At 41.5% G+C, this 27,145-nt stretch overlaps 1 protein-coding gene across 4 annotated transcripts; it reads left to right on the plus strand.

The window, feature by feature from the left end:
* Positions 1-211: 211 nt before the first annotated feature.
* On the plus strand, positions 212-27,145 carry LOC103812645 (interleukin-1 receptor type 2). 4 transcript variants are annotated; one of them, XM_050979652.1, is made up of 9 exons: positions 212-394; positions 13,899-14,029; positions 14,126-14,384; positions 16,513-16,687; positions 18,075-18,249; positions 19,374-19,466; positions 20,191-20,326; positions 22,543-22,688; positions 23,971-27,145. In XM_050979652.1, exons 2-9 carry the CDS (start codon positions 13,951-13,953, stop codon positions 24,096-24,098), a joined length of 1,191 nt encoding a protein of 396 aa, XP_050835609.1. In that variant the 5' UTR covers positions 212-394; positions 13,899-13,950; the 3' UTR covers positions 24,099-27,145. The 4 variants fall into 4 exon arrangements, with proteins under 4 accessions (XP_050835609.1, XP_030090472.2, XP_018764455.2 ...); XM_030234612.2 differs by lacking the exon at positions 212-394 and adding an exon at positions 12,070-12,294; XM_018908909.3 differs by lacking the exon at positions 212-394 and adding an exon at positions 12,073-12,294 and having other exon boundaries at positions 19,401-19,466.

Below are 27,145 nucleotides of genomic sequence, written 5' to 3' on the forward strand. Positions count from 1 at the left end.
AGGCTTGTATTTTTGTGGCTTCTGTAAATTCAGACTTATTTGAAGAAGTGTTAATGTTTCTGTTCCCTTCTGCTTTTATCAGCTCCTTCATTCCCCTGCTATTGTTCTTCCTTCTTTCCTTCCTTCCTTAACTGGCTATCACACTTCTTTTGCCAGAAAGCAGTGTTTGTTTTGCAAAGTAATGGGTTGAAGCAACACACTGGAGGTTCTTTTAGTGGATGCAGCTATTGCTGCTTCTAGCAAAGACACAGCTGTGTGGTACTGGGATTGTATTTCTGCACTGCATTGTGTAACTGTGCACATATTTTAGTACAAACTGTCCCAAGGTGGGCAGACACTCCAGCTTTCAATCAACAGCTTCAGGCTGCCTTCAAAGGAGTATTTTCACAAAGGGGTGAGTCTGCAAAATATTTCACTCTTGTCTGTGGAAGTTTTGATGTTCTATAGATTCAGTAACAGGCTGCAAGATCTGCAGTGAGATTGGAGGGAATCTGCAAAAGACTGGATACCAGAAAATGGAAATATTGTGTTTGATTTTATGAGGATTGTTGAGTTTTACATTGTGGTCACTCTCCCAAATCCAGGTCCAAGACCTACCCAAGAGGCTGAATGTTTACATGCAGCATTGTCTTAGCAATTGCCTTGCAAATTGCAGAAAATGTAAGTGCTGCAGAAACAAGAGGACCTCTCCTAGCAAACTGCAGCTGGGACATTTGCTCAGCCTCAGAAGCATAGATGTGATGATTAGAGACGTGGTTAAATGGTGGACTTGGCAGTGTTAGGTTTATTGTAGGACCCAATGACCTTAAGGGTCTTTGTCTGCCTAAATGATTCCATGATTCTAAGAGGTTTTGAGCAGGCAGAATCTAAATCTTGTTTCTAAATTTATCATCTGTTTGTAAAATGTATCAGCAAATGCTATACTTTCACATTCACAACTGAACTTGGTTTCAAGTTAACTGTGGTAACTCTGAGGGTTGAATAATGAATTTTGTAATATCCACCTTCACTACTTTGGGAATTGTTGTCTGTATTGACATTTCTCACACACCAAATGCAGAGGCCTAGAAATTCCTTTTTGGATTTGAAATATGGTGCAATTAAGCAAGCTCATTTTCTAAGTTTAATCTCACCCTAGGAATCATTCTTGTGCATATGTGGCCATCAGAAAAGTGCATGCAGTTTCTTTCCTGTAAGATCTGGGCTGAGTTCATATCTCAGTGTTTGCTGGCACACAGGATAGCTTCTTGTGGGAGTTATGTGCAATGGCAGTAGATTGGGAGATGCTCAAAAACCTGAAGCTTGCAGAGGCAGTGGCAGTTAATATATTTTGGAAGCTGTCATGGTCAGAGATAAAAAACTAAAGCGTGTCCTTTTTGGGTGAGTAACATTGATGCTATGCATGTAAATGCTTCTAATTGTGGTGCCAAAAAACTGGTTCTTGCAATATCTTGACAACTCTGTATGGGACAAACATTTCACTTTTTTTTTTTTTTTTTCTTGTTTGGATAAGCATGTGAAGATAACCTGATTCAATCTATAATCTAAAGAGGTTCACATCTCAGGTGAAGAAGGCTTCATTGCTATTTTACAGTAAGAGGCTGTTAATCTCACCTTGGAAAGTTTTAATGATGACTCTATCCATTCTCAGATTCATTAGATTTTAACATATAAGCCTACTATAAAAAGGCCTCCAGGAAACCCAAAATTGCACCCATCTACAGTTAAAAAGCAGTTTGATCAATTGTAGCACTTGGAACTTCTGCTGTGGTTTCCCTAAAGTAGGAAGACTTTTCCTGGAAGGACCTTCTGTGTCACTGCCATTCTGCTGCTTTGATGATTATTTCAGGCAAACTCCTAGTAATGGACAGAAAGTAATAATCCTTTTGCAGTAGAAATATGGCACGTTTTTAATGTACCATCTTAGTTGATTGGTGGAATCATCTCCTTGCTACATGTTTTTAAGATGTATTGGGGCAGGAAGTTTCAAGAGCTGGTAACCATGAAAATTCATTTGTGGCACCTTGATATTTTTCTCTTCATACTTGTCTGAAACTGGTGGACCAACACTACCTGCAGAAGCTGGTAGGGAACAGCCTCTAAAAGAGACATTGGGTAAGAGTGGAGACACCCTCTCAACTTCTGCTTTAGATTCTTCTTTCTGTCCCTTAAAAAAAAAAAAGCCAAAACCTCCAAAGGCTTTGGCTAAGTGCTATCACTTAGATGTCTTAGGAACACATTTCAATGTCTTCATCTGTTAAGGGATTAAAATTCTTATTTTGCTACACTTTAAAGTTTCAGCCTCCTTCATCTGAGTATGATTTGAGTGGCAGATCCCTCCATCTTGGAAAGGCATTTTGTCTAATTTTGCTCAAGAGAGCAGGAGATCTTGTAACATTTTGACTTAATGTGCTGCTTGCAGCCTACTACGGCACCCAAACACTGGCAAGCCCTTTGTGCACTCAGCAGAATGCATCAGTATTGGATTTCTTCAAGGTTTGAAATGATTTGTAGTCCATTTTGCTGTCATTTACCAAAGGGGTCCCTTTGAGGTACAATGATCTTATGTTTTGTTCTCTGCTAAGTCTCTGATCTCCAGATCTAGGAACTGGCAGTCTGCTATTTCTTGAGTACTGCAGAACTGCAAGTGTATAATTTCACAAGTTAATCTTCAAACAGTGCAAGTGTAAATGTCAGTAGCTTTTCACACAGATACACTGCACTTTTTATATTGCTTTACTTATTACAGATTTATATTGCTTTTTTATTGCAAAAGAAATTATATTAAGCTTACTTATGATCTTTAAAAGGTACTACAGGGAACTCAAAATGCTGTGGAAATAGACTTTGCTTAGAGACCTAGACTCTTCCTCATTGAGAAAATATGTCTGAATTCTTTGAGAACTGGACTTGGGCAAACAGGTCTGGCCATACTTGACTGAGTTACTCCCACTGTCACCTTTGGCTTGTGCAGTGCTGAAAAGCGTAGTACTGGTACAGGGACAGCTTTTTCAGTGCCCAGATCTGAGGCTGTTCAGGCCAAATGTCTCAGTTTGGATCTTCTCAACCTTGTTGGATAATGTTGTATGAGTAAATCGATATGTGAGGGGGAAAACAAGTCCATTCAAGTCTGTGGTGGTGTATTGGGACTTAAACTGATGGGCTGAAACTTATTTTACCACTGTTGGAAACTAATTTTAAGATCTGATGCATTTGAGGCATATATAAAGAAAGTATGCATCCTTGAAGTGAACAATATGTGATATGCGAAAGAAGAGGAGGGAACAAGCAGCTAAAAAAGGTAAAGTTAGCAGTGTAAGTGTCATTTGGCACAGACAGATGGATACCAGCTGTCTTTTTGGTAGATACTAAGATATGCTGTATGAACTGAGAAAGAAGAATGTGCTTTAACTGAACACGGCCAACCCTCTAGAATAAAAAAAGATGAAAACTAGATTTCTATTTTTTTAATCAATAGGGCCGTATTCTGTGTAAAGTATGTTTTTCTTTAATATTTAAATGGGAAGACATTTCAAGCTGTTTCAGTCTCTAGTGCTGCTGAAAAAACCTCTGGATTCTTGATAAAATGAATATTTATTATGTATCACAGATGGAAAAGAGAGCTGTTGTTTTTGGAGCCAGGAAAAAAATTAGTTTGGAAGCATGCCATGATGTGGAACAAATTCCTCATCATATCTCCTCATTAGGAGAAAATGATGCAGGTAATATTAGTTGCAATAGATGTCCTGCAAATGTCATAATTAGTAATTTGAGCTAGGATTTCCAAACTCCTATATCCTCGGGACTGCAGAAAAAATTGAAAATATACATCAACAGGCCACATTAAACTTTAAGACATGAGTGATTATAATGGCCATTTGGCTTGGTTTCTTGCAGGAAGGATTTCCAGGAGTGAATTCTAAATGTTCTCGGGGGCTCTCCTCTTATCTCGCTCTGCAGCATTGCTGACTTGCTCTAGTTGAAAACTGGATCATTTCAGCCAGGGTGAGCTTTTAGTTGTCAAACAACCAGCAACCATATCAAAATCAATTTTGTAATGAGGAAGCAAGTTGAAGCCCTTGATGTGTGGCAATCCTTCCGGAACAGGGCAGGTGACGCGCAATCTTGGACAACCCCCAGGGACAGCAGATCAATGAATACTTGCAAGGAGATGTTGCCTAAGTAACCACAGTCATGGGGTCCTATTTCACAAGCGTGTTTTCCTATTACTTGAGTAGTAGTGGGATGCTCTTGGTACAGTGAACTCATGGCTACCTCTCTCACCTAGAAAACCTAAGGCCTAAAACTTCATGAGCCAGAGTGCAAAGCATGAGGTTTGGTGTGGGCTGAATTGGAGGTGCAAGGGCTGAACTCTTTTCAAACATGATGTTGCCATCTACACTTTCAGCTGCACACTTGTGAGGAGTGTGTGTACAGTACGTTCTGTTCTGCAATCAGTGTCCAGAGATTCTGTTTCCCTATCTCCCACGTGAGCACAGATTGCCAATAAGTGCTGAGTGTTCTCCTCAGCAGTCAAGTATTGCTCCCATAAGTTTTCAGGAAACTCGTGCATGTTCCACGCAGTGCCCTACAAAGCACAGGACAGCCTGGGCCCACTGGTATTATTCCTGCAACTCCATGTTCCTGCAAACAGGTCCTGTTGGATTCCCTGTAACAGATTATAGGGTCTTAAGAAGACCTGGAAGTGCTTTCCACTACTTTGTTTATTAGGGAGATTTTTCCCATATATTTATGTGTTCCTTTTTCTCCTGATGTCCAAAAGGTCCAGAACACCTTATGTTCTTGTCTTACAAAGCCTTTTGCTAGCAAAAGAGATAGCTATTTCCTGGGTTAACTGCAGCTTGTACATAGGTGTATCTATGCATGCATTTTCAGGGCAGAAAAGTAGAGATCCTTATGATCCTTGCTGAACACAGGTGAGAAACATCTCCATATCACAGGAGCTGCTGGCTGCAATGTGGACAGCCTTCATGGATGAACCAGGTTCAGGCCTGAAAGGCTTCTCTACAGTGGTGCAAAGGTGGAGAGAGAATGATGGAGTAAAACTCCTCACGGGAACAACAGCCTCTTCTGCATTTGTACCACTTTGTGCCTTGTCTGTCTCCTGCACTCCTGGCCTGTTTCCTCATGACCTACCTTTTATAGAGGCCCTATCAATCGGTAATTTACCTCTGTACAAAATCCCCACTGAAATATGTGATCTGGTTATAGAAGCCTGGGCATGACTTACAAGGGCATGGGGAGAACACAGGTCTGCAGAGAGGTGAAGGCTGGGGATTAGAGCAGTTTAAGAGATGGACAAGAACATGTATCAGAGGCACATCAGAAGTTGGCTCAGGGTGCAGATGAATTTGCATCCACTTGCTGCAGGTGAACTTGTTTATATCTAGAAAGGTTTGTTTCTGAAAGGGGCTTGATAATGCACATAAATACTACAGGGTTTGCAAACTCTGCATTTTGTTTTTTGAACATGGAACAGATGGACCCAAAGCCACATGACCTTACCCATGGCAGATCCTAAATGAGGCATGAGGTGTACTGAAAGCCTCTTCAGTTCATTATTCCTCCTATGCACCAGCTTCTGATGGAAAGCCCTCTTATATAAACATCCAATTCGGCACATAAACAGAATCCTCTCCTCAAGGTGGTATTTCTTCATCTTCTCAGAAAGTACAGGCTTAAGGCAGAGCTCTGCCAGGCACTTTTCTTCATTACAGCATTACAAGGTTTTGAAAGGGTCAGTTAAATAGAGTGTTAAAACTGATGGCTGCATATATTGCTAAGAAAACACTGAGAATCTCCCTTTGGCAGGTTGCAGTGCCAGCAAGTTTTAGACCTTTCCTCTGTTCCACAAAGCCTTCAGAAATAAGAGTGATTTTGTGAGGATATATTAGAATAATCACACTCTTCTTTTATAGTAGTTATTTGAAAAAATGAAGAACTAAATTTACCTCAAGGCAAAGAGACAAGTGGGTTTAGCAAGGTCTGGAGGGTGCCATCCTAGTTCTGATGGTTCTATGAATGCTGAGCTGCAGGGGCTCTGCCAGATACTGTCAGCCCCTAATATCATCAGCAAACTCAAATGACTCAGCACTGCTGCTACTGAAATTTTTAATGATGCCCTACTATATAAAGTAAGTACTTAGTATAGCCCTTGGGCTCTCCCTACACGTGTAAACATCACTGAAATACTATTAGCTGTGTTAGTAATACGTAAACTTTTTCTGGCTGGAGTTTTGTTGTAAAACAGCTTTGAGTTATCACAAACATTAAGCAGTTTACATGGAGGAGTTTTGGCCAGATTACTGTGGTGTCCCTACAGAGCACAGCCAGCATCCTGTAGCTGTTCCACTTTGCATGGGGCACTGGAAAAACAGATTGCAGAGCAGGAACAGAAATCCTGCAGGGCTTTCTTGTCTACACTTCTTCTGGGGACTTTTGCAATTTGAATACCACTCTTTCCTCTCAGCATGTGGCAGCCCCAAAATTTCTCTATGTATGGATGCATATATGTCTCTAATATATTTTTTCTTTCTATTTGTCTCAATCTATGTATGAAGAAAGTTTTCAAGGAGTATGTGCCTTCTTACTGATCTGTTATCTCCAGTATTTCACTTAGATATTTAAAAATTCAGCGAAAGGTCCTGTGACTTTTGCATGGGATGAGTAATTTCAAGCCTCTCATCTCAGGCCAGTATCATGAACACATCATGAAACAGGCAGCAGCTCTGAACCACTGGGTGCCGTGTCCTTGCTGTGCAGAGCTGCCACTGGCAAATTCAAGGCACCCAGCCTTGGTTAAGGTTCCAAACACTGCTGCCATATCATTATGATATGAAATGGTTAAATTTAGTTCCCCTTTTTTTTTGTCTTTTGTTCCCATAGCTATGGTATCAAGCCAAGAGCTATATCCATTATTCATGTACCCTGCTGAAACCCTTCTCCCTGGGAAGTCTATCCACAAAACGTGTGCATTAATCAAAACAGTAACTTGTAAAGGTCCTGGGATCTTTCAGCTTTCTGTGGAGACAAGGGGAATGGCTCAGCACTTATGAAATGGCCTTTAAGTGCAGGGCTCTACAGTTCTCCAGTGAAATAAATGCCTCTGAGATAACAGGTCTTAGAAACTACAGCCAGAAGGACCAGCAGGAGTCTGGGTTTTATTCAGAAGGAAGGTCTCAATCCAGAATGTTTTCAAGGGAAACCCACCCACCAGTTTCTTGCAAACTTTCATTAAAGTTGCCCAAATTTTCCTGCAAATGGTAAAGCCTTCCAATCAACTAAGTCTGAATGAAAACTCTTCCAGCTTGTAATTAAGGAAAATTTGCATAGCAAAGCACTGCTATTGTTAAAATATCTTCTTTTTCTTTTCAAAATGTGATTGATAGAAATGATTTAAACAAATAACATTCAATACTGTTTTGTGTAAAACCCTCACAAAGTCTTTAAAAACAGTTGCTGAAATGATGAGTTCCCTTTCAACCTGGTACAGAACATTAGGTGCTGGAGAAGGGCATAGGTAAGGACATTTGAGGGCTGAAATCCTCCCAAGAACAGTTTTGTTACCCCATGTGTATTTGTACTCTTGTTACGTAGTCAGCTGTTGTAACAGAACACTCCAAGCTTGGCTGATGGTAACTCTTTTATTAAAACAAATGTGTTCATTAACCTGAATAATGATACAAAATCTGACCTTCTTCAGTGCTTCACGGTGTGTGTCCACCAACTGAACAGATAAAAGATCAAAAGATAGACTGGGCCTACCTACTCTTTATTGCAAGTCTTTCAGCATCACTTGGTTGCTTTTCTATTTCTTTTTTAGAACAATGGTGTTGTTGGGATTAGTTCTATTTCTTCTGAACTAATCTGATTTCTCCTAATTCCTGCTGTTGCATACACTTGTTCTTCTCCTGCCTCTTCATTTAGAAGCAGTATATGTTGCATCTAATCATTTGCTATTCATTTATTTGTAAACCCCTCTTCTGTTATTTCACAGATCCAGAGCAAGTCTTGCTCAACTATTTCTTAAGCAACTCTTGATACCAGTCAGAATTGCTGGTCATTGTGACACTACACACAGGACAAGAACACAGAGAGTATGCCAAGTATGACTGCAAATTTGTTGTCTCTGTTTCTATACCATACCCACTTTCATGTGTTGTCTCCTACCCCAGCCCCATCCAAATCCTGTGATAATGAATTACACATTAATGTAGTGGAGTAGAGAACAAATACCTTGGGTCATCGGATCTGCTACATGTATTTTATATGACTGCTTCTTAAAACAAGTGTGTGAAATATACTTGTGTGTCAGAAGGACAGTAAATCTAAGACAAATGGAAGATTTACTGCCAGCATTACATAAATGACTTCATCTTCTTGGTGATACAAATACTTGATTCAGGAACATGTAATAAAAAAGTAATGTTTAATATTACCCTCCTGGTACACCTACAATAATGTATGATCCGTACCAGCTCAATTTTTCCTTTATCACAGACCATAGTTTGTCACTGTTTTTCGTAGCTATGAAGTTACTTTTTACCTACTAAATTTAAGTTCAATGTACAAAAAGGCAATTATGAACAAAAATCTTTTTCATCTGTTTTTCTCTTTGCCTCTCAATTCCCTGTTTGCTGGGTTGGCTGCTTAAGAAATTTTCTTTTGTCCATGTCGTTCTGGCTCATGTAACTCTATATGATTTCATGATCCTCAACTGGACACAGTTCCTCCTCTGTCTGGTGATGCTGTGGGCTTTTTGTAATGACTGCTGTGTTTTTAAATCCCTCAACACTTCTCACATGAAAGACCACAGTGCACATTATTTTTTTTTCATATATAAAAAAGGTTGATCATGATTGTAAGCAAACACTGTGATTTTGGAACTCGTGGAAAAGAAAAAGCTAGTCAGCAGTCTTAGGTTTGTTTTTTTCCTAGCATGTCCCTAGTGCCCTTACTGACTCACTGCTTATGGTCTGAGAAGACACCAAAGCTGTGGGAAATGTCTGCTTGCTGTTCTCCTTGGCATTGCTGGCTCCCAGCTAGCCCTACCTCCCAGCCCTGGTGAGGCGAGTGACTGTGGGTGCCGCAGCCTTGCCTGGAGCCCTGCACTGAGGCATGGTAGATGCTGTGTGCTGTAGGCTTGCTCCATCCCAGCAGAGGGGATGGCTGGTAGCATGGGAAAGAAGCAGGAACCTCAAAGTAGCAAGTTGGGGGTTGGTCTTTTCTCCCAGGTAACAAGTGACAGCATGAGAGGAAATTACCTCAGGTTGTAGCAGGGAAGGTTTAGATTAGATATTATGAAAAATCTCTTCACTGAAAGGATGGACAAGCTTTGGAATATGCTGCCCAGGGAAGTGGTGAAATCACCATCCCTGGAAGGATTTAAAAGGCATGTGGATGTGGCACTTGGGGATGTGGTTTAGTGATGCTGGTGCTGTGTTGATGGTTGGACTTGATAATTTTAGAGGTTTTTTCCAAACTGAATGGTTCTGTGGATGGCCCAGATGAGAAAGATATAGGGGCAGCAATGTTGAGGCCCTGCTATGGTCCTTTTGGCATGATTTTTCCATTCCCAGTGCCCCTGGAGCACTAGGCTCTTTTACTCTCTGATCCCTAACCCGAACCATATCCCTGATCAACATTCAGTGTCTCTATGCACCGTTTTATCCATAAGAGAAGGAAGAGCAGTAAGAGATAATTTTTCACTTTTATTGTCATTTGAGAGATACACTAGTATGCATTGATGTTTAGACTGTCACTATTTAGTAGTTTAGATTATCCTCCTCAGTTCAATTTATAGGGAGAGCAATATCATTTTACTGCTTTCAACAAACTCAGCTTTGCAACAGTACTCCATCACCGCTTTTCCACATAGCATCATATATCAAGTAGGTTGTGCTCAGGGATGCTTTTCTACTTTAAATAAAATACAGCAAACCCCACTTTTTCATAAATAATTTCTTTATTTCACCAATCTATGGCTGTGTGCCTGTGCCCAGATACTCTGGGCCTCTCCAGACGTTGCTTTGTCCCTTGTACCCTGCTGATTTCTACACTGAGGGTCTCCTCCTCCCTGACCCTTCCAGCTCTTGAGAGTATAATTATTTTTCAAGTGTGCCTGCTTTCTATTGTAGTGAAAGGGTCTTTGGAAATCCCAGGAACCTGTAGTGGTGAGACAATCTGTAACCCAGCCGTGGCTGCTCTGGCCAACACTTCCTCATGACAAAGCGGATCCCTTGGCACATCGCCTTCTGTTTCTCCCACTTTATCATATACAACTGGGGTATGTCAGCACTTATTCCTCTGGCTAAGCATGCAAATTCCTGTATTCTTGGAGTCTGTTGTGCATTGTGCTAATCTCTCTGTTTAGTTTTTCTCTTTCTGTCCCAGTTATTTGGTGATTCTCAGAGTTGAAGAGTTCCATTTCTTTCCTTTCCTATTCTCTGCTCCTCAAGACCCCATCTTGGAACTGTGCACAAGGGTATTATAAATTATTAAAACCAGGTTTGCTCATATCAATAAGCCAAGACCATGTGTTGGTGCAATAGTTGTGGTTTACTTTGCATCTGCTTGCCAGTCAGCTTTCAACATTCAGTATTTCTTAATACCTTGTCACCTTATTCTTATGTGAACCAGAGAAATTTACTTCAGTTTTTAATTGCATGAGGTTTGCTTAGCCAAATTGGATAACAGAATAAATAATGAAGTCCAAGGATTGCAGTTCCTGGATGCCAAACATTATCAGCCACAGAGCCACTATAACAGGGTATGTTCCTCCAGGACAAGCAGCAAAATCTGGGAGCTGCTACAGGAAGCTGGCACATTAACTGCCCCTTGTAGAAATGGTGTAATCCCCATTCCACGATGTCTGAATTTCCATTTCCCCTTCCATTGACTAGGGATAATGGACAGACACACCTTGCTTGTGGAGGCCTTTTGAAAGTTTCTGTTGCAAGGAACTTCCAGAAGACTAGATATTTCTTGATATTTTGATTATTTTATTGGCAGGTCGAAGGGCAGCAAATTCTACCCAACTGTGGCAAGGAACCGCATGCAGCCCTGGAGTGGGAAATATCTATCTAGTGAGATGAGCAATGAGTGAGACGTATGGGGAATAGTCTGGTCTTCAAGTTAGGAATTTCACAGCTATACTCCAGCATCTCGAGCTGTATCAATGAATCATCAGCAGAGCGAAACCACAGAATGACACCAGCTTCCCTAAGAGATTTTCTCTATATATATAGCTGCTAGACTTGCACATTTCTGTTTATAAATACTCAGTGATAGCTAACCGCAAAACGATGTGGCCTTCTCAGCAGACATCTACTAAAAAAAATATGAAATTCTTGCTCTATCTTTCCTTTCTTCCTGAGTTATTCTAAATCAAACTTTTGCACCTCCAGATAAACAACTGAAACTTGAGGAACAACTGAAACTTGAGCAGTCCTCCCACTGCTGCATGTGATCAAGATATTTTCTGGATAAAAAGACAGCCAGGGCAGAACCCTTCTGAAGAAAGCTGTTGAAAATTGTTGATCCTTCTTAGATGTATCTGAGGATATTAGTCTATCTGGGAATTGTAGTACCTCACTTCATTGCCCTCTTCTAAAAGGCCAAAATTGCCACAATTCATAATGCTTTTCTTACTCCTTCTCATGAGCCTGGAAACAATAATTTGCTACTAGCTGTTACTTCTTTATACCCCATTGCAAGAGAGCCTTAATGCAGGCTGCCACACTAAAATGGATGTTATAAAAAAAAGGGGAATCAGCACATTTGTGATTCACCAGGGATCTGGGAAATCTCAGAAGATTTATGTTGTCCATGAACAGTTTGATAAACCACAAAATGTGAAGATTGCAATTATTTAGCTGCTGACTATGCTGCAGGGCACCTTTTGTTACCCACAAAATTTTTTACTTGAGGTAGTGTGAAATAGTCATGCGAAGACATGAGTGTATGCAAGCTACCATTCGTCAGAAAAGAGGAAAATTAGTCATATACTTAGCAGTCATTTCCCCTTTTTTTGGGAAATCCAAACACATATTTTCTCTCTGTCTGTGCCTCTGTTTCTCTTATCCTCACTCTACGGAAGGAAAGAAAGTTGGGTCTAAAACGTTATTTGGTTTTGACACAAATCTGATTGGGCAATGAGAGGCAAATTTCCGCTGTGCGTTGAGCTCAACCCTATATAAGGTCCTCACCAGGAATTTTCAGTCTGATAGCTTCTTTTTGTGTGATTCTTCTGGCTGAAAGACTACAGAAACACAGGTAAGTGAATCTGACTGAAATTTGTGAATGAAAACCTTCCCTTATCTCTCAAAGGGCCTATAGAGATTGTTAGTTACTAACCAAAGGGACCAGAAAGCTCTGAACAGAATAACCAAGTATTTTTGTCAGGCAAAGAATCTGAAGAGAGAGAAGCTCACCTGCTACAGGGTATCGATTTGAACCCTGGGGCTTGTTAATGCCTCGAGACATTAACTAGGTGCCCTGGGGCTTGTTAATGCCTCGAGGCATTAACTAGGTATAGCCTCTCTCAGCTATACCTGAACTAGGTGCCTCTAGCACCTGGTTCAGGTATAGCTGAGAGAGGCTAGAGCTCCATACCAATTCCCTGGAAACCCAGGTAGACCCAAGAGTAGGGGAGATGACCTATGGTTACGAAAGACTATTATTGAGCAAGAGGTTGGTTTTGTGGTGTTGTACAGATGACAATAATCTGAAAATAGCTTATTGTAGTCAAACTATCAGATGTCAGGTAAGTATAACTACTAGAACAGGAAGAAATTTGGATTAAAACCATGGAAGTATGAGCATGAAGATGCCCAAACGTGTATACCTATGAATATAGCTTTGTTATACTGGTAGAAATATTTATTTTGGTTTTGATTTGAAATAGCTGTACAGTCATTTAATATTCATCACAGTTTTAAGGTAATGTTAAATGCATGCAATTTCCATTTCTGTATATAAAATGGAAATAGTATAATGTATCATTGGAATATGTGTACTGTATTTCTCATAAATTCACTACACAGAGCATAAACTGGTGCTTCCATCCAGCATGTTATATGTATTTTTGCCCATGACGCACACCAAGGTAAAGCATAATTAATCAATTGAGTAGCTGAGCTGAGGCCTCGTGGCAAAGCAGAAGCATTCAGTGATGTACACAGACACTGCCATGTCCATGTCAGATCCATACAGATGACACTTGATGAATGACTGACAGAGGAGAATTTTGTTTTCCTTTAGTAGCCACTCTGTCTGATTTTCAGAACAGACTGTTCAGGGTTTTCCTTTTCTTTTAGAACAGATGGTAATAGTGTCCATGCTGAAAACTTGTGCACCACCAGCAAGATGGGTATACATGCCATGGGAGTCAATGTTTTTTGTCCCAACAGAAATATTTGTTGGAGACAAGAAAGCTTGCTCTGCTTGTAGCGGGAAGTTTTCCTGCAGCCTGATTCATACTAGCTGGCCTACTTTGCCCCTGTGTTCACCCAAGCTACTACACTACAGCTCACTCAAAGCAGCTGACCTGTGCCTCAGTCACATCTTACTGCAAAATAAGCAGAGCTGAATTTTTCCACCCATAGCTGTTGCTCTGAAAAGCTGTGGGGACAGCAGCATCTTGTGGTATGCTGTTTTCATCTTCGGGAGCGAAAGGGAAGGGCCAAAAGTGATATGGGTGTGCCAAGGTTCTTGTTCCACAGTTCAACCCCCATAAACTAGGGATGGAGACACCTTTCTGCTCACTGAGGATGGACCAAAGCTCTCCAGGTCTAGAGTGAGAAAAATAGCAGTTAATTCTTTAGATAATGTTGAGTATTTTGATTATATAATCTGTCTTGTAATAAACTTCCTTGTAGATTTCAAAACATTTTCCTTCCACCCTCTTCTTCTGATTTCTTGTGGAAAAAAATGCATGGGCTCTTCTTTGTCCTGGTGACCTGCACAGCAGGTGCCTCTGCTTTCAGACTCCAGCAAGTCAAAAACACAGGTAAGCGTACATTTGTCTTTTTCCTTCTGTTTCCCTCACCATTCTTTTAAATGTTCCTCTCTGACAGTAATGCCAAAATATCTCTGATTTGTATAGAAAACTGCCCAGACCACACAGTGTTTTTCAAACACTACTATGAACTGCATGGAGAACCTGTGGTTCTGAAATGCCCTTCCCCCAGATACAAACATTTGGATTTCTCTGCCTTGACCCCTAATATCACATGGTATAAAAATGATTCAAACACCATGATATCAGGAAGAGATGAAGATTCAAGAATCTGGGCAAAAGGAAATGCACTCTGGTTTTTACCAGCAATGCTAGAAGACTCAGGAGTATATATCTGCACAAGAAGGTAAGTATTTAAAAGAAAATCTAGTTCACTAACAAATGACTATGTCTAAATGCGTTACCTTGACTGTAAACTCCAATTATATTCAGAGCATTTCTGGATAAGATAATTTCCTTGCTGACCTTATTAGAGAGAAAAAAAGGGGAAGTCAAGACCCTTAGAGTGCATTGTGTGTCTCCTATAGTTACCACTACTGAAATCTGGAAAAATGGTGTCACAGGGTTGCCACTTTGGCTACAATGTCATAGGAGAATATTGTATAGAGCATTTTTCTAGTTACCTCTGAGCCAGTCAGTGCTATGACAAGTGGGACATGCTGCAGGCAGCGAGTTTGCTGAGGACAAATACCATTGTTGCACCTCAGATTGCCTTATGAAGCATATATAAGGCATTGCAGTTCTGCAGTGGCTTTCCTCTTGCCACTTCCATATCCCTGGTCTTCACTTTTCTTCTGAGTCATGTTTTAAACCAGTATTTGATTGACTTGTTATTGTTGGAAGAATTTTCATGAGACCCAGTCTGTATTTACTAGACTAGTACGAGACTTGTGGTGTTGAAGTGACTTAAGACTTTAGACATGGCACTTTTCAGCCCTGTTGGTCATTTTATTTTCTGAATGTTTTCAATCTCTCAGCACACTGTACCATGTCATAAGAGGTGCCAGGGTCTGGATTTGTTGAGGAAGGCAAAAAATTCCATCACCCTTAGAACCTGAACTTCTGAAGATGTTCCAGGTCCCTGTCCCCTGCCATATCCTGCTGCCAGCCAGCCTCTCAGTATACCTCTGGCACTTGGCTCTGGGGTTTATACTGGAGAATATATCTCTACATCCCTGGAGCTGCTTGTGGACAGCATGGTATCCTTGCTTGAACACCATACCTTGTGAGGGATGGGTGTCAGTAGCAGAAGAGATGGAGAAGCTGAGAAATCATGCTCAGCATGTCAGGTTGGCCGTCTCAGCTGCAATTTCAGTTGTGGACCAGAAGAGAAGACACTGACAGTGAAGCCCAAACAGCAAAAGGTTGCAAATACTGTTCTAGAGCAGAGTAGTTGCCTGAGATGTTCAAGAGTGCTTTTAAATCCTCTTTTTGGACTATTCTGCTCACTTTGTCAGTATATAACACTGTAGGAGTGTTACTGAGGGATCTAGCAAAATGCTGTGAAATGTGTTTGAAAAATACATGCAAGAGCCAAATAAGTGATTTCATTGCTAACATTACTACAGGATTAATAAAGCGCAAGCAAATTACCTTTCCTTTACAAATTATCCTGCAGGGAAGCCAGCAGATCTTTTTATCAACTCTGTAAAATGAAGGTCGCAGCAAACTATCACAGATGTCTGCTTCTGTGTTCTGTGGAGCAAATATTTTGGATTTGGGCATCTGGCCTGTATATGACAGAAGGCCACAGTGCCCTGGCAAAGTGTCAGTCTGTCTGCTTGCAGCCCACAGCTGCCCTCCTGGAGATGACAGCCCAGCCTCCCTGGTTTCACTAGCCCCTTCAAGGATCATGCACCACCCTGAGTAAAGGCATCTCTGAAGCAGGCTTCCAGAGGTTGTAAAGAGTGGAATTTAAGCATCTGTTTCTCCCAGTCTGGTCCTCCTTGGGACTGGAAGTGATTGTCACTTGGGGCCAGAAAGAAAAGTTGAATATTGCAAACCTTTCAAAGCCAGAATGCCTTATTTGCTACAGAAAATTACATGTACTTGCAGAAATGTCTATGGTTGTGCAATAGTAACTGCAGATGTATTGTAATACATGCTTTAAGCTTTTTATTTAATCATTAGGGTTTTCACAGTCAAAACCTCTTCCAAGGAAATGGGGGAGGGTTCATGACACACCTGCTACTGTTCAGGTTAACATGTTCCTCTTCCTCACACAGTTAAAATCATGCTGCAGCCTAAAGGTGCACAGGAAACTTGTACTAAATAGAAAAGACTGAAGGTCTGAGGCAGACGTGTCAGCAACATGTTTTGGTTGTGCCAAAAGAACAGTACCAGTGATATTCCAGCATCCAGCCTGGTGTGATCTCAGTCTTGGCCTCTGTTAAGGAGGGAAATGGAGCCAGGAGGAAACCAAGGGTGTCATTTGAGTTCTCTTGGCGGCTCACCTCTCCCTGCTCTGTCACCAGGAACTCCTCCTACTGTGCCGAGGTCTCCATCCACCTCACAGTTGTGGAGAAAACAGCTGCTTGGGAGATTGCGTATCCCCAGATCCTCTTCACTTTCACTGCTGGAAAGATTGTTTGTCCTGACCTGTGGGATTTTACACCAAACAGGACAAGCCTGGAGCTCAAGTGGTACAAGGTAGAACATGTACTTCCTCTTTGTGCATAGCCTCATCCCAGCTTGGCACCTAAATATCCACTTTATGTTTCTCCTGAACATCATGTTGCTTAAGTCACTAGCATAGTGTAATATACTGGGAATTCTGGGGCAGATGTGTACATTTTAAGAAAAGTTTTCTGGGGCACATTCAGCACAGGGTGAAGTGTTTCATATGTTCCATGCTCTCACAGGCAGTGCAACTGTTTATAAGGCTAGATTATTTACCCAACTCCACCGTGTGCCACCTGGTATCAGGCCCTTCTCTTAGGCAACATGCTTCTTTTCATGCCCCCTGTAGTGAATCCCATGAAGTAGGACCTCCCAGAGATACTGCCTCCATGTTCAGGTGGGGTAGCTTTCATTAATCAACTGGAATACACCATTTGGAAATACTGGATGAATTACATAATGCTTGGAGTGTTCTCTTGCCTAACTGCCTAGTTTGCTGCTTTTCAAGTGGACAAGCCTGGTTTTGCCTCTAAGATCAAACACAACATCCTTGGCTGTTCAATTTCACACTGGAGAGCAGGGGATTCTTCTTCCATTTCTCTAATACCTCAGTTTAGCTTTTATTTACACTCCCACTATGATCACACTCTCTGCCTTGTGCAGCTGTAGCCTTACCATAGGATGCAATATACAGGCTGACTTGCAGTGCCTAGGTTATGATCTGTACTATACCAGCAAAATGTTGCTGCTCAGGACTCCCTTCAGAAGTGGGAACATAACCCACTTTATCTAAGAGAGAGGCTGCCCCCCTCAATATGACTCTTGTTAGAAATGTAAGAAAGAGCTATCCTGCTTTCATGAGGGAGGAACATAATTTCTCCTAGCAGATCTCCAGACCGTGTATGAACAGACCCTTAGGGATACAGAGCACGAATTTCTAATAGTTTATAGGGTAAGTAACACTTAGGTATTTGTCTTCAAAGAACACCTTAGAATATTACTCTTCTGTGGTCATGTATGGGAAGTATGGATACATACACATGGATAGGTATGGATAACACTGTGAAAACATCCATGGGTACTAAAATCTTGTGTGATTGCTCTTAAGATGACTCAAGGAAGAGCTTATTATTTGTTTTCCATCTTAAAATGTGCACTATGGAAGAGCCATGCACACACATTATAGATAGATTAAAATAGCAATTCTTCACACTTCACACATATAGTGCCACAAGGCATTTTAGAGATGGATACACATTTAAAGAACTTGTGCTTTGGTGGGAAAGCAGAACTGCTCAGATTTCCCAGTGACAAGTGAACATCTAATAACAGAGAGACAGAGATAATCTGTCTCTCTCAATAGATAATTAGGGCGTAGCCATCTGAGTCATAACACCAGTCACTGTCCTTTCTCCAGGATGCTCAGCCTTTGGAAGAGGACAATGAAAGATTCATCATTCTGAACGGTTCAGCGTCTCTGATCATGACATCTGTGCTACCAACAGATGCAGGGTATTACACCTGCAAGATGTCATTTCCATTTGAAGGTGTGGAGTATGAAATCACCAGGACAATTCAACTGGAGACTGTTGGTAAGTATAGTATCAGGTGACCAGAGGCATGGAGCACCTCTTCTACAAGGAAAGGCTGAGAGAATGGAGTTTATTCAGCCTGGAAAAGAGAAGGCTTTGGTGTGACTGAATTGTGGCCTACCAGTACCTGAAGGCAATTTATAAGAAAAATGGAAAGGTGCTTCTTACCAGAGCGTGACGTGACAGGACAAGGGCTAATGGCTTCAAACTGAAAGAGGGAGGTTGAGATTAGCTATTAGGAGGAAGATTTAACTGTGAGGGTAGTGGGACACCAGCACAGGTTGCCCAGAGAAGTTGTGGATGCCCCTACCCCCCACCCTGGAAATGTTCAAGGCCAGACTGGACGGGGATTTGAACAACCTGGTCTAGTGAAAAGTGTCCATGCCCATGGCAGGAGGGTTGGAACTAGTGGTCCTAGGAAACTTTTAGGAAAGGTTTTAGGGACATTTAAGGTTCCTTCCAACCTAAAAGTTGTTCTGTGATTCAATGATTGACATATTAAACCATTACAGGACATAAGAAAACCTCTTCTTTTCTAACGAGCCTCTTGAGAGGAGCTCATGCTCAGCCTTTCAGCCGTGCCAAGGGCTTGCCCTGGCCCTGAAGGGGCTCCCACAGCACCCCTGGCAAGGCGGGGGTCTCTCCTGCAAGTAGCCGGGTTTGTTAAATGGAATAATTGATGTCTTGGGGGCAGGAGGGGGCTTGTCACTGCCGAGGCCTTCGGGGGAGGCCGGAGATCAGCCATTTGGCGGCGGCCCACCGCGGGGAAGGGCCGCCGTGCCACAGCGCGGGATCAGGCCGCCGTGCCACAACCCGGGGACAGGCCGCCGTGCCACAACCCGGGGACAGGCCGCAGTGTCACAGGGCGGGGACGGCGGCGGGGGCCGGGCGCTGCTGCGCGGAGCGGCCGGCAGGGGGCGCCCGTGCCGCACAGGCCTGACGCCGTCCCTGAGGCCCGGGGGACCCTGCCCGTGCCCACGGCCACGGCGCTCCGGCTTGGAGCGGCCGTATCGCTGCTTGCCAGCGGCTTTGGCAATCAAATCCTTTACTGGGAGACGACAGATGCTGGGTGAAGTGGCATGTTTCTGCTTCTGGGGCCATACCCGCATTTTCTCTTGTCTTAGCACTGACTGTTCTCTTTTTCTGCCAAGAACAAGAGAAGAGAATTACCCCAATAATTGTGTATCCAGCTCAAAAGACAACATCAGCTGCTCTTGGTAAGGCCCAACATCATATCTGGAAACGTTTATTCAGAGAAAAACTACAGCAGGTTCTCTTATGGTGTAATTTGTTGGCATAAATTGTTGTAAGTTTTTGATCTCAGTTATATTAGTTGAGGGTTAGTGCTGGAGTATTCTTTGCTTTTTAACATCTACAACCAGATGCTGTCTTCCGGGTATATAAATGTACTTCCGTATAATATAGATACACATCAGTCTGAAATCTCTTTCTCCCTGAGTTATAGTAGTTACAGTGATTAAAAAGTTTCAGAAATTTTGCAAAATCACTTTATCCCTGGAGGTCCAACCTTCAGCTGCATGTCCTCACCCGCAGGATCTATGAGTGAAGCTGTGCTGCTGGTTAGTGCAGCTGCTCCGGAGGGGTAAATCACACGGCGCCCTTTGGGCTGCACCATGTCAGAAAGGGCAAGGCCACAGGGACACAGCCTTGCCTCTGGGGAAGGTGTTAAGTGCAAGAGTTGGTCAGTGTTGCAATAGGGAAATTATTTGGTTAGCAGCAGGAAGGACTGCCACACCATAGGGTCTTGCTGCCAAGGATCAAAAGCAATCTGGAGATTAACTTCAGTTTTGAAAATAGTGGTTCTTGATATGTGTGGGATCTCCCACTGGAGTTGTTAGTTTTCACCAAAAGAAAGAGTAGTTCTTCATATGTGTCTAGATTATTTTTCAATCTTTTCCTTTTTTTTTTTTTTTTTGACAGGCTCCAAGATGACTCTCCCGTGCAAAGTGTTTGTTGGGCTGAGCAGCCATTTCCAAACTGATGTGGAATGGCTAGCAAATGACACCAGTGTTGACCTGGTTTATAAACAAAGCAGAGTTACAGAGGGGGAACGACAGTAAGTCTGGCTGACAGTGCTTCCTTGTGCTTATTGTTCTAACCTGCAATGCTACAGGGGCTCTCGGTGCAGCTGAATGCCAGGTAATGAAATGGGAAATGGACAGATCTGAGGTGAAGGTGAGAGCTGAGGAAAAGAATGGGCAGGCAAGCAAATAAAACCCCAAGCCCAACCCAGTCAGTGAAATAAAAGCTTTATCTCTCCTTTTTGTGACATGATATTTTGCATATGAGCCAACTTTACAAACTTTAAGCACATTTTCATGACCAGCTGAGCTGTTGTAAGGGCTGACTGCAGTGGAAAGCAAGGACACTTGATCCTTCCCAGTGCTTCTCTTACTTCTCTCCTTACCCCATGCCAGCAAAGTGGCAACATTCTCTCCCTGACATTCATGAGGTTCTCAGAATACACTAAGACAACAGAAAATTATCTAGTGGTTTGATGGTTTTTGTTTTGTTTTCTAAATAGCACTGTTCTTTTCCACATTAGTGAGTTAAACTGACTCACACAGACACCCGCTGAGTGCTAGAACAGATGCTAGGGTAGCACTGAAGGGAATACTGGTGGGAGGGAGAAACAGGATGTTCCTCTTGCCCTGATTCATTGTGTCTCCCTGTCTTGAGGAGCCGTCTTTCAGCTGCCTCATAGCTGCATACCTCAAGGCTTTTCCCACTAGGAAAGGGGAGGATACCTGCTTTCTGTACTTGTGATGTATTACCTGAGTAACTCACTACATCCAGGCACACCTCTAGAGGTGTGGTTTTGTAAATGTCAGCTAAACTTTCTCACTGAAATCTCTTCACTGAGAACCAAATGTTTTGTTTCTTGTTTCATGAAGCTCAGAGTGTCCAAAAAGATCATTCCCCTTGCCTTGTGGCTCTGCCTGTACTGGTGGACAGAGCCCAGAAGGTTCCTTGGCTCTGGGATGCCATTGCCTCTGCTGTTACTTGCTAAATTGGTCACACCCTGGCTAGCACCTTCCCAAAGGGTTTCTGGCTATTGATTAGGGTTTAGCATGGGCAAGGGGCCATTTCCATCAGAGTTTGGGCATGTGGCATCCATATTTTGAGGGACAAGAATGTTTAACTGTTATGGATGTGAGATGGTTTTGGCAATTTGTGGCTACCAGTGCCAGATAACAGCCTGGCTATAGTGCAGCCAGAGGTAACATAGGAACTCAGCTATATGCCCAAGCCTTTAGGTGTTTTCCCATTCCCCACAGCATGACTGTTTATATGGATAACTGAAAATGCATTGGACCTGTGGCCTGGAACCATAAAAATGTGCTGCAGCTATAGTCTCTGCAGGCTTTAGAATAGAGCAGCACTTTCTTACTTGGACTTTAAAAATTATTTTTGTTATGCCTATCGCTATCATTATTGCTGTTATATATTATCATGCAATTGCACAAGGACACTGACAGTGACAGATGAGGTTCCTGCAGGACCCACAGTGTGTGAGACACTCCAGTTCTGCTGGAAGCCCACATCATGGCAGCATGACAAAACAGCTCAAATGCCATTGGGAAAACAAATTCCCCGCAGAAATCTTTGGCAAAGAGCTCCTGGGAGGAGTGCCCAGGGAATTCCATTTCTGCCATGCAATGCAGGCTCATAATGTAAACTGCTCTGGTAATGGCTAAAAGGTATCAAGGGACAATGTTTGACTCCAGCTAAAAAACCACTTTCAAATGGTGGGGCTCCTAAAATAATCATGTTGAAATTAGCTGGAAACTTCTTGGACAGTTTCTTGTATTGAACTATTGGCTTTGAGCGCATGATAGACAGGAATGGTGGTTCAGCTTTCTCAGAGAATATTTGCAGGGTTATGTTCTCCATATGTCCTCTGCTGATTGTAAGAATTAACCTTAGGTGGCCAGAGAGAAGGAATTAGATCCTTGCACAATGCTAATGTATCAAAGATACACAGAATTCCACTTGTCTTTTTCCCCTCCCTTTTCTTTATTTTTGCGAGACAAATCCAGGTATTTTTTCCCCCTCTGGATTCCCAAAGCTGCAAGATAGGTACTGCCCACTGGGACTCAAGTAGCACAGCTGGGCTGAAGACAATAGGCATCCTTGAATGCTGAGGGGCTGGTTCAGAAATGAAGTAAAATCCAATGCATTTTCTTGCGATGTGCTGTTAGAATAAACATATCAAATAGAGAAAAACCATCTTATTAAATAATTAACATTAAATCTTTCTTATTCTTCCAGAGAAATTGTAGAAAATGGTGAAAACTTCATTGAAGTACCACTTATTTTTGATTCTGTTGAAGAAGTGGACTTTTACACAGACTTTACCTGTCTGGCCCAGAACAGATATGGATACCAAGAACTGCCAACAAGGGTCAAGCAGGAAGGTAGTTATTTTTACTGCTTATTTTTTATAATAATAATTTTTATTATTATTATAATAATGCTAAATTAGCATCTGATCTGTTTATACTGTAAGAGCTAGTGTTGGGATAAGTTACTGCCTGGGGAAAATCCGGTTGCCTCAAAGACCTGTAGTCTTTGATATAGCCTGTTTACAAAATGTACCTTCTGTAGGTCATTTACTGACATTTTAGGCAGGGATAAAGATCTGACTGTGCTGGTATATCTCTTTATTGGACAAGATGCCATTTTAGATACACTTTGTGAAATAAGTGTTCCACTGAGACTACTGGCAAACTCTCTTTGCAGCAGAGCCAAATCTCCTCCAGTTCCTCAACAAGTAGGGAAAATAAAAAGACAATAACAGAATAAATGATTAGAGTGTTACTTTTCCTCATGCACAGACTGCTGCCAAAATAGCAAGAAATGTAAATTATGATGGGTGTTGTTACTTTGGCTCCTAGTGATGGGAAGAGAAGACCTAAACTCAGCGCAATTAATGTTGCAGTGTGAAAAACCATTGGCCAAGAGCCAGCTTTATAAACAATGTGAAGCAACGCTCATTGTTTCTTTGCATGACGTTGGTGAATCACCAAAGCTTGCTCACGCTTAGAAAGGCACATGAACTCTTTCAGACTTCATTATCAGTTATGACTCACTCCAGCACCCTATGATCAGGCATTTGTACTCATTTTGCTGGATCTTGTCTTCCATGAGCTACACCAGGAGGCAATATGCATTGGAATAATCCAGAATGGTCTGGACAGACGCTTGCCTTGGAAATTAGCCAGATTTAGGAAGAAGTTCTGAGTCTTTGGTCGATTGTTACTAATTTATAAGCTGCTCTGTAGGAAAAAATTATTCACACAACTTGAGGGCGGACTAATTTTTAAGTATTCATTCCCCACAAGGTGCTTGGATTTCCTGCTTGGAATGTCTCTGCTTTAAACAAACCAAGATGGAAAGCACACAGCTGCTCCTGATCAGGGGTTCAGAAAATTGGGTGTATGCAAAAGATTGAACTTTAAATTCTCACTCTCTGTTGTTTTCCAATCCTTCCTCCTATCTTCATGAACATATTTCCCAGAGTGCTCAATCAATAGATCTCTTCCTTTCAAAGGTGATAAGCCCTGCTGGAAGGTTAACTTGCAGACATCCTTTTTAATTGTCATTTCTTCTCTTCCAACTTGAGCTTAGAGAACTATGTTCCTGGGAGTTCACAGTTTTTTCCTGGTTTTCTAATATTTAATTTGTTTACTTTTCCAGCTGTTGGTCTGTCCTGGTACATTGCAATGATTCCTGTTGCTCTGGCCTGTTTGATCGTGGGAGGGATATGCATGCACAAGTGCTGGAAGAGTAGAGCTGATAAAGGATATACAATACCAAAGGTTTAAAATCCGCTTGGGTTCTCCAACTACAGAACAAAAAATCACCCTGGCTATCTTTCACATCAGACACAGCGAGCATTTCAGACCTGATATACTGCATTCCCAACAGACAATAATAACAGCTCTTTCCCACTTTTCCCAGTCTTCTATGATCTGATGAAGTTAAGAATATAAGTTTGCATTTTTATGCTGCTTAGATGCAGGAAATCTGGTTCTATGATTTTGTAACTAGAGTGCAATCTGTAGAATTTTGGAACACGAAATCGTGCTCTGGATATGGGAAGGGTGGGGAAAGGGGGGTGGTGTCACACTTTGTAATTCCAACAGGTGTACTGTTTTTTAAAAAAAAAAAGGAAAAGAAACCCCTAAAATCTAAAAAGGGAAGGAAGCTTGCTACAGAAGGATTATTTGATGCTAGAGGGAAAAAGCAATTTTCCTATGCAACCAGACTAAATTTGTTTCACTTGAGTCTAAAAAGAGCCATTTATTTTCCCTTTTCAGAGCCAAATGCAGTTGTCATGGCAACTGAATATCTCTGAACTTCTCCACAGAAAAACTAAATTTGTTCACCATTTGGATTACACATTGCTTAAATAGACTGTCTCAGAATATCCCTCCCCCAGAGATAACTCCATCTGTATAAAAGATAACTGTACACAGAAGAATTCAGTTCTATTTTATCTACCAATATGTTGTAGCTACAGATTCATAAGCAGCTGTAAAACGTTGACATCTTTGCCAAGAAAAGAATGGGAGGAATGTTTAAGTGTTTTGAGAGTGATTTGGCTAATAAAAAGTTTTATTCCTGGAAGTGACTGGACAGATTGCCAGTGATAATGAAGAGTCTCACACTTTTGTTCCTCCGGCCATTTTGTGACCAGTCTGGTGTAGCTTCAGATTGTGTCCTTTAAATTGCAGTATGCAAATTGGTTACATGGGGTGCAAAACACTGCCTGTTAGGTTAACCTAGCCGGATTCTAGTCTTGACATAAATCATAAGGGAGTAATAAATAATCAGTGACCATGCTGTACTTTGAGGGTCAGAATGAGTAAAATTATTTGGTTACTTCCTCTCTTCCTCTTCAAAGAGATACCACTCATGACAGCTGAGAAATCATTACATGATATATAATGTGTATTATCTTCATCTGTATAGGAGGGAAGAGAACCTGCGTCAAGGCCTAGATTAGTACAGATCCATAACTACACCAACGCCTCTCCCTCTACCAATACTAAAATAATACCAACATCTCTCACAGGCACCAAAGATAAAGCTTTTTGTTCATGTAAATCATCCCAGAGGATTTTCAAACTCTATAGGAAAAAAAAAAATTCAGGAAAGACTTTGACTCCAAAAATCACATTTTAACACTCTAGAGAAGTAAATGGCTCACATCCATATGGGACAGACCATGACCTTACTCCTTTCCACCACCACTTCTAGTTGGCTCTGAGTTTGGCACAATAAATATCTGGATGGATTTTGAAGAGTAGGATGTGGCTTGAGTTAAGAAATCTTCACTCTGTTAGTGAGAACATTCATATGAGATTCCAACCACAGCCTCCCATTAAACACTCTAAATGCTTGTTGTGAAGATACAGGCAGAGAGATTAGAGTTCTGATGCAGTTTAGGTCAAGGGCATCCAGAGAACACCACAGGACTCACTGTTTCCAAGTGCAGAATATTGAAGATGATAAGGACCACAAGTGTTTCATGGGCAGATGGGAAAAAGGTGGATGCAAGTGTGGAGAAGAGTCAGTCCCCTTGGATATCTGTTCTTTGAAGGGAAAAAGCTATAGAAGAAACCAATGTTGGAGGGAACATTGAAAATGTTTTAGGAGCATCAGGAATGCTCATTATTTTCAAGCAATTGCTAGTCTGTACCTAGAGAACAAATTAGGTTTGTCAATAAGTGTAATGTTTAAACATGTGATTTCCTGTCCATCTGTATCCTCCAAGAGTGGTGTGATCACATACCTGGCTGTAGGTGCAGGGCTGGATTTCATTAAGTACTGGAAAAAACCCAGAACTTTTGGTATACCGAGCACTGATGCCATAAGAAAGTTAAATACCTCAGATCCTTCTTCAAAACCAGAGGAGGAGAAAAAATATAAATATAAGGTAAAAATTAGGTATTTAGAGAATTGCTGTTACATGCTGTTACATACTCAGGGGCATCTTGAATACAAAAGAAAAGTAAAGAAACAAAGGCTTATCTTTTATGAAGTGATATTTGCTTCTCTGACTACTAGTATAATATTCTGAAGGCTTTCCTCATAAGTAGATGTCATCAGGTGAACTACACAGTGTAAATATTTTACAGATAGATTTTAACAAGTGACCTACATAATGTAAATACTTGACACTGATTTGCATCATTATACACAAGGGCAACATGGTTTATCTAGGTTTTGAAAATGTTATGGTGGAAAAATGGTTAACAAATAAACCAAAATCCTGGTGTGTGAGTTGAGTGGGAAGAGAGATGTGAGATATGAGATGTCTCTTTGAGGTGGCAGCTAAAACCCGAAACCTGGAAAGAAGTACAGTATTAGGGAACATCAAGGATTCAAGGCTCTGCACAACAGTGTTTTTCTTTGGAAAAATTAGGGATGTAATGAGGCACGCCTACAGAGAGGGAAAGACTGGTGTACCATGGTCTTGGCATGAATTAGCATTCAGTACAGAGGCTTGTTGTGCAAAAGTTATTTTCAAGAAACATTAATTAAATTAACAACTATTTTCTAGTTTTCAGTGTATGTGATCTTGATGTCATTTATCCATCTAAATAGGCAGCATAACTGATGTTTGACCCTAGTAGCACCTGAACCAAACCTAAACATAATGTGAAGAGTACCAAATAATTTCATCTGCTGGCTCCCAAACAAAACTATTAAATTAATTTAGGAGCAAGTGAAAACAAGGGCTGACCTGCACATAGAGTTGATCTTCACTAATCAAGACAAGAAAGTTACATTTTTAATTCTAGTAGCTGGGGAGGGAAGGCATGCATACAGGAGGATGAGGACGTTCTTGTTGAAATATCATTGC

Source organism: Serinus canaria, chromosome 1, assembly GCF_022539315.1.
Source record: "Serinus canaria isolate serCan28SL12 chromosome 1, serCan2020, whole genome shotgun sequence".
NCBI lineage: Eukaryota > Metazoa > Chordata > Aves > Passeriformes > Fringillidae > Serinus > Serinus canaria.

Bases quoted from the DNA above. Each gene is read 5' to 3' on its own strand.
- LOC103812645 (XM_050979652.1), top strand. From the start codon at position 13,951: ATGCATGGGCTCTTCTTTGTCCTGGTGACCTGCACAGCAGGTGCCTCT. The intron at 18,250-19,373 runs GTAAGTATAGTA...CTCTTGTCTTAG, and splicing joins AATTCAACTGGAGACTGTTG to CACTGACTGTTCTCTTTTTC. The intron at 22,689-23,970 runs GTAGTTATTTTT...TTACTTTTCCAG, and splicing joins AACAAGGGTCAAGCAGGAAG to CTGTTGGTCTGTCCTGGTAC.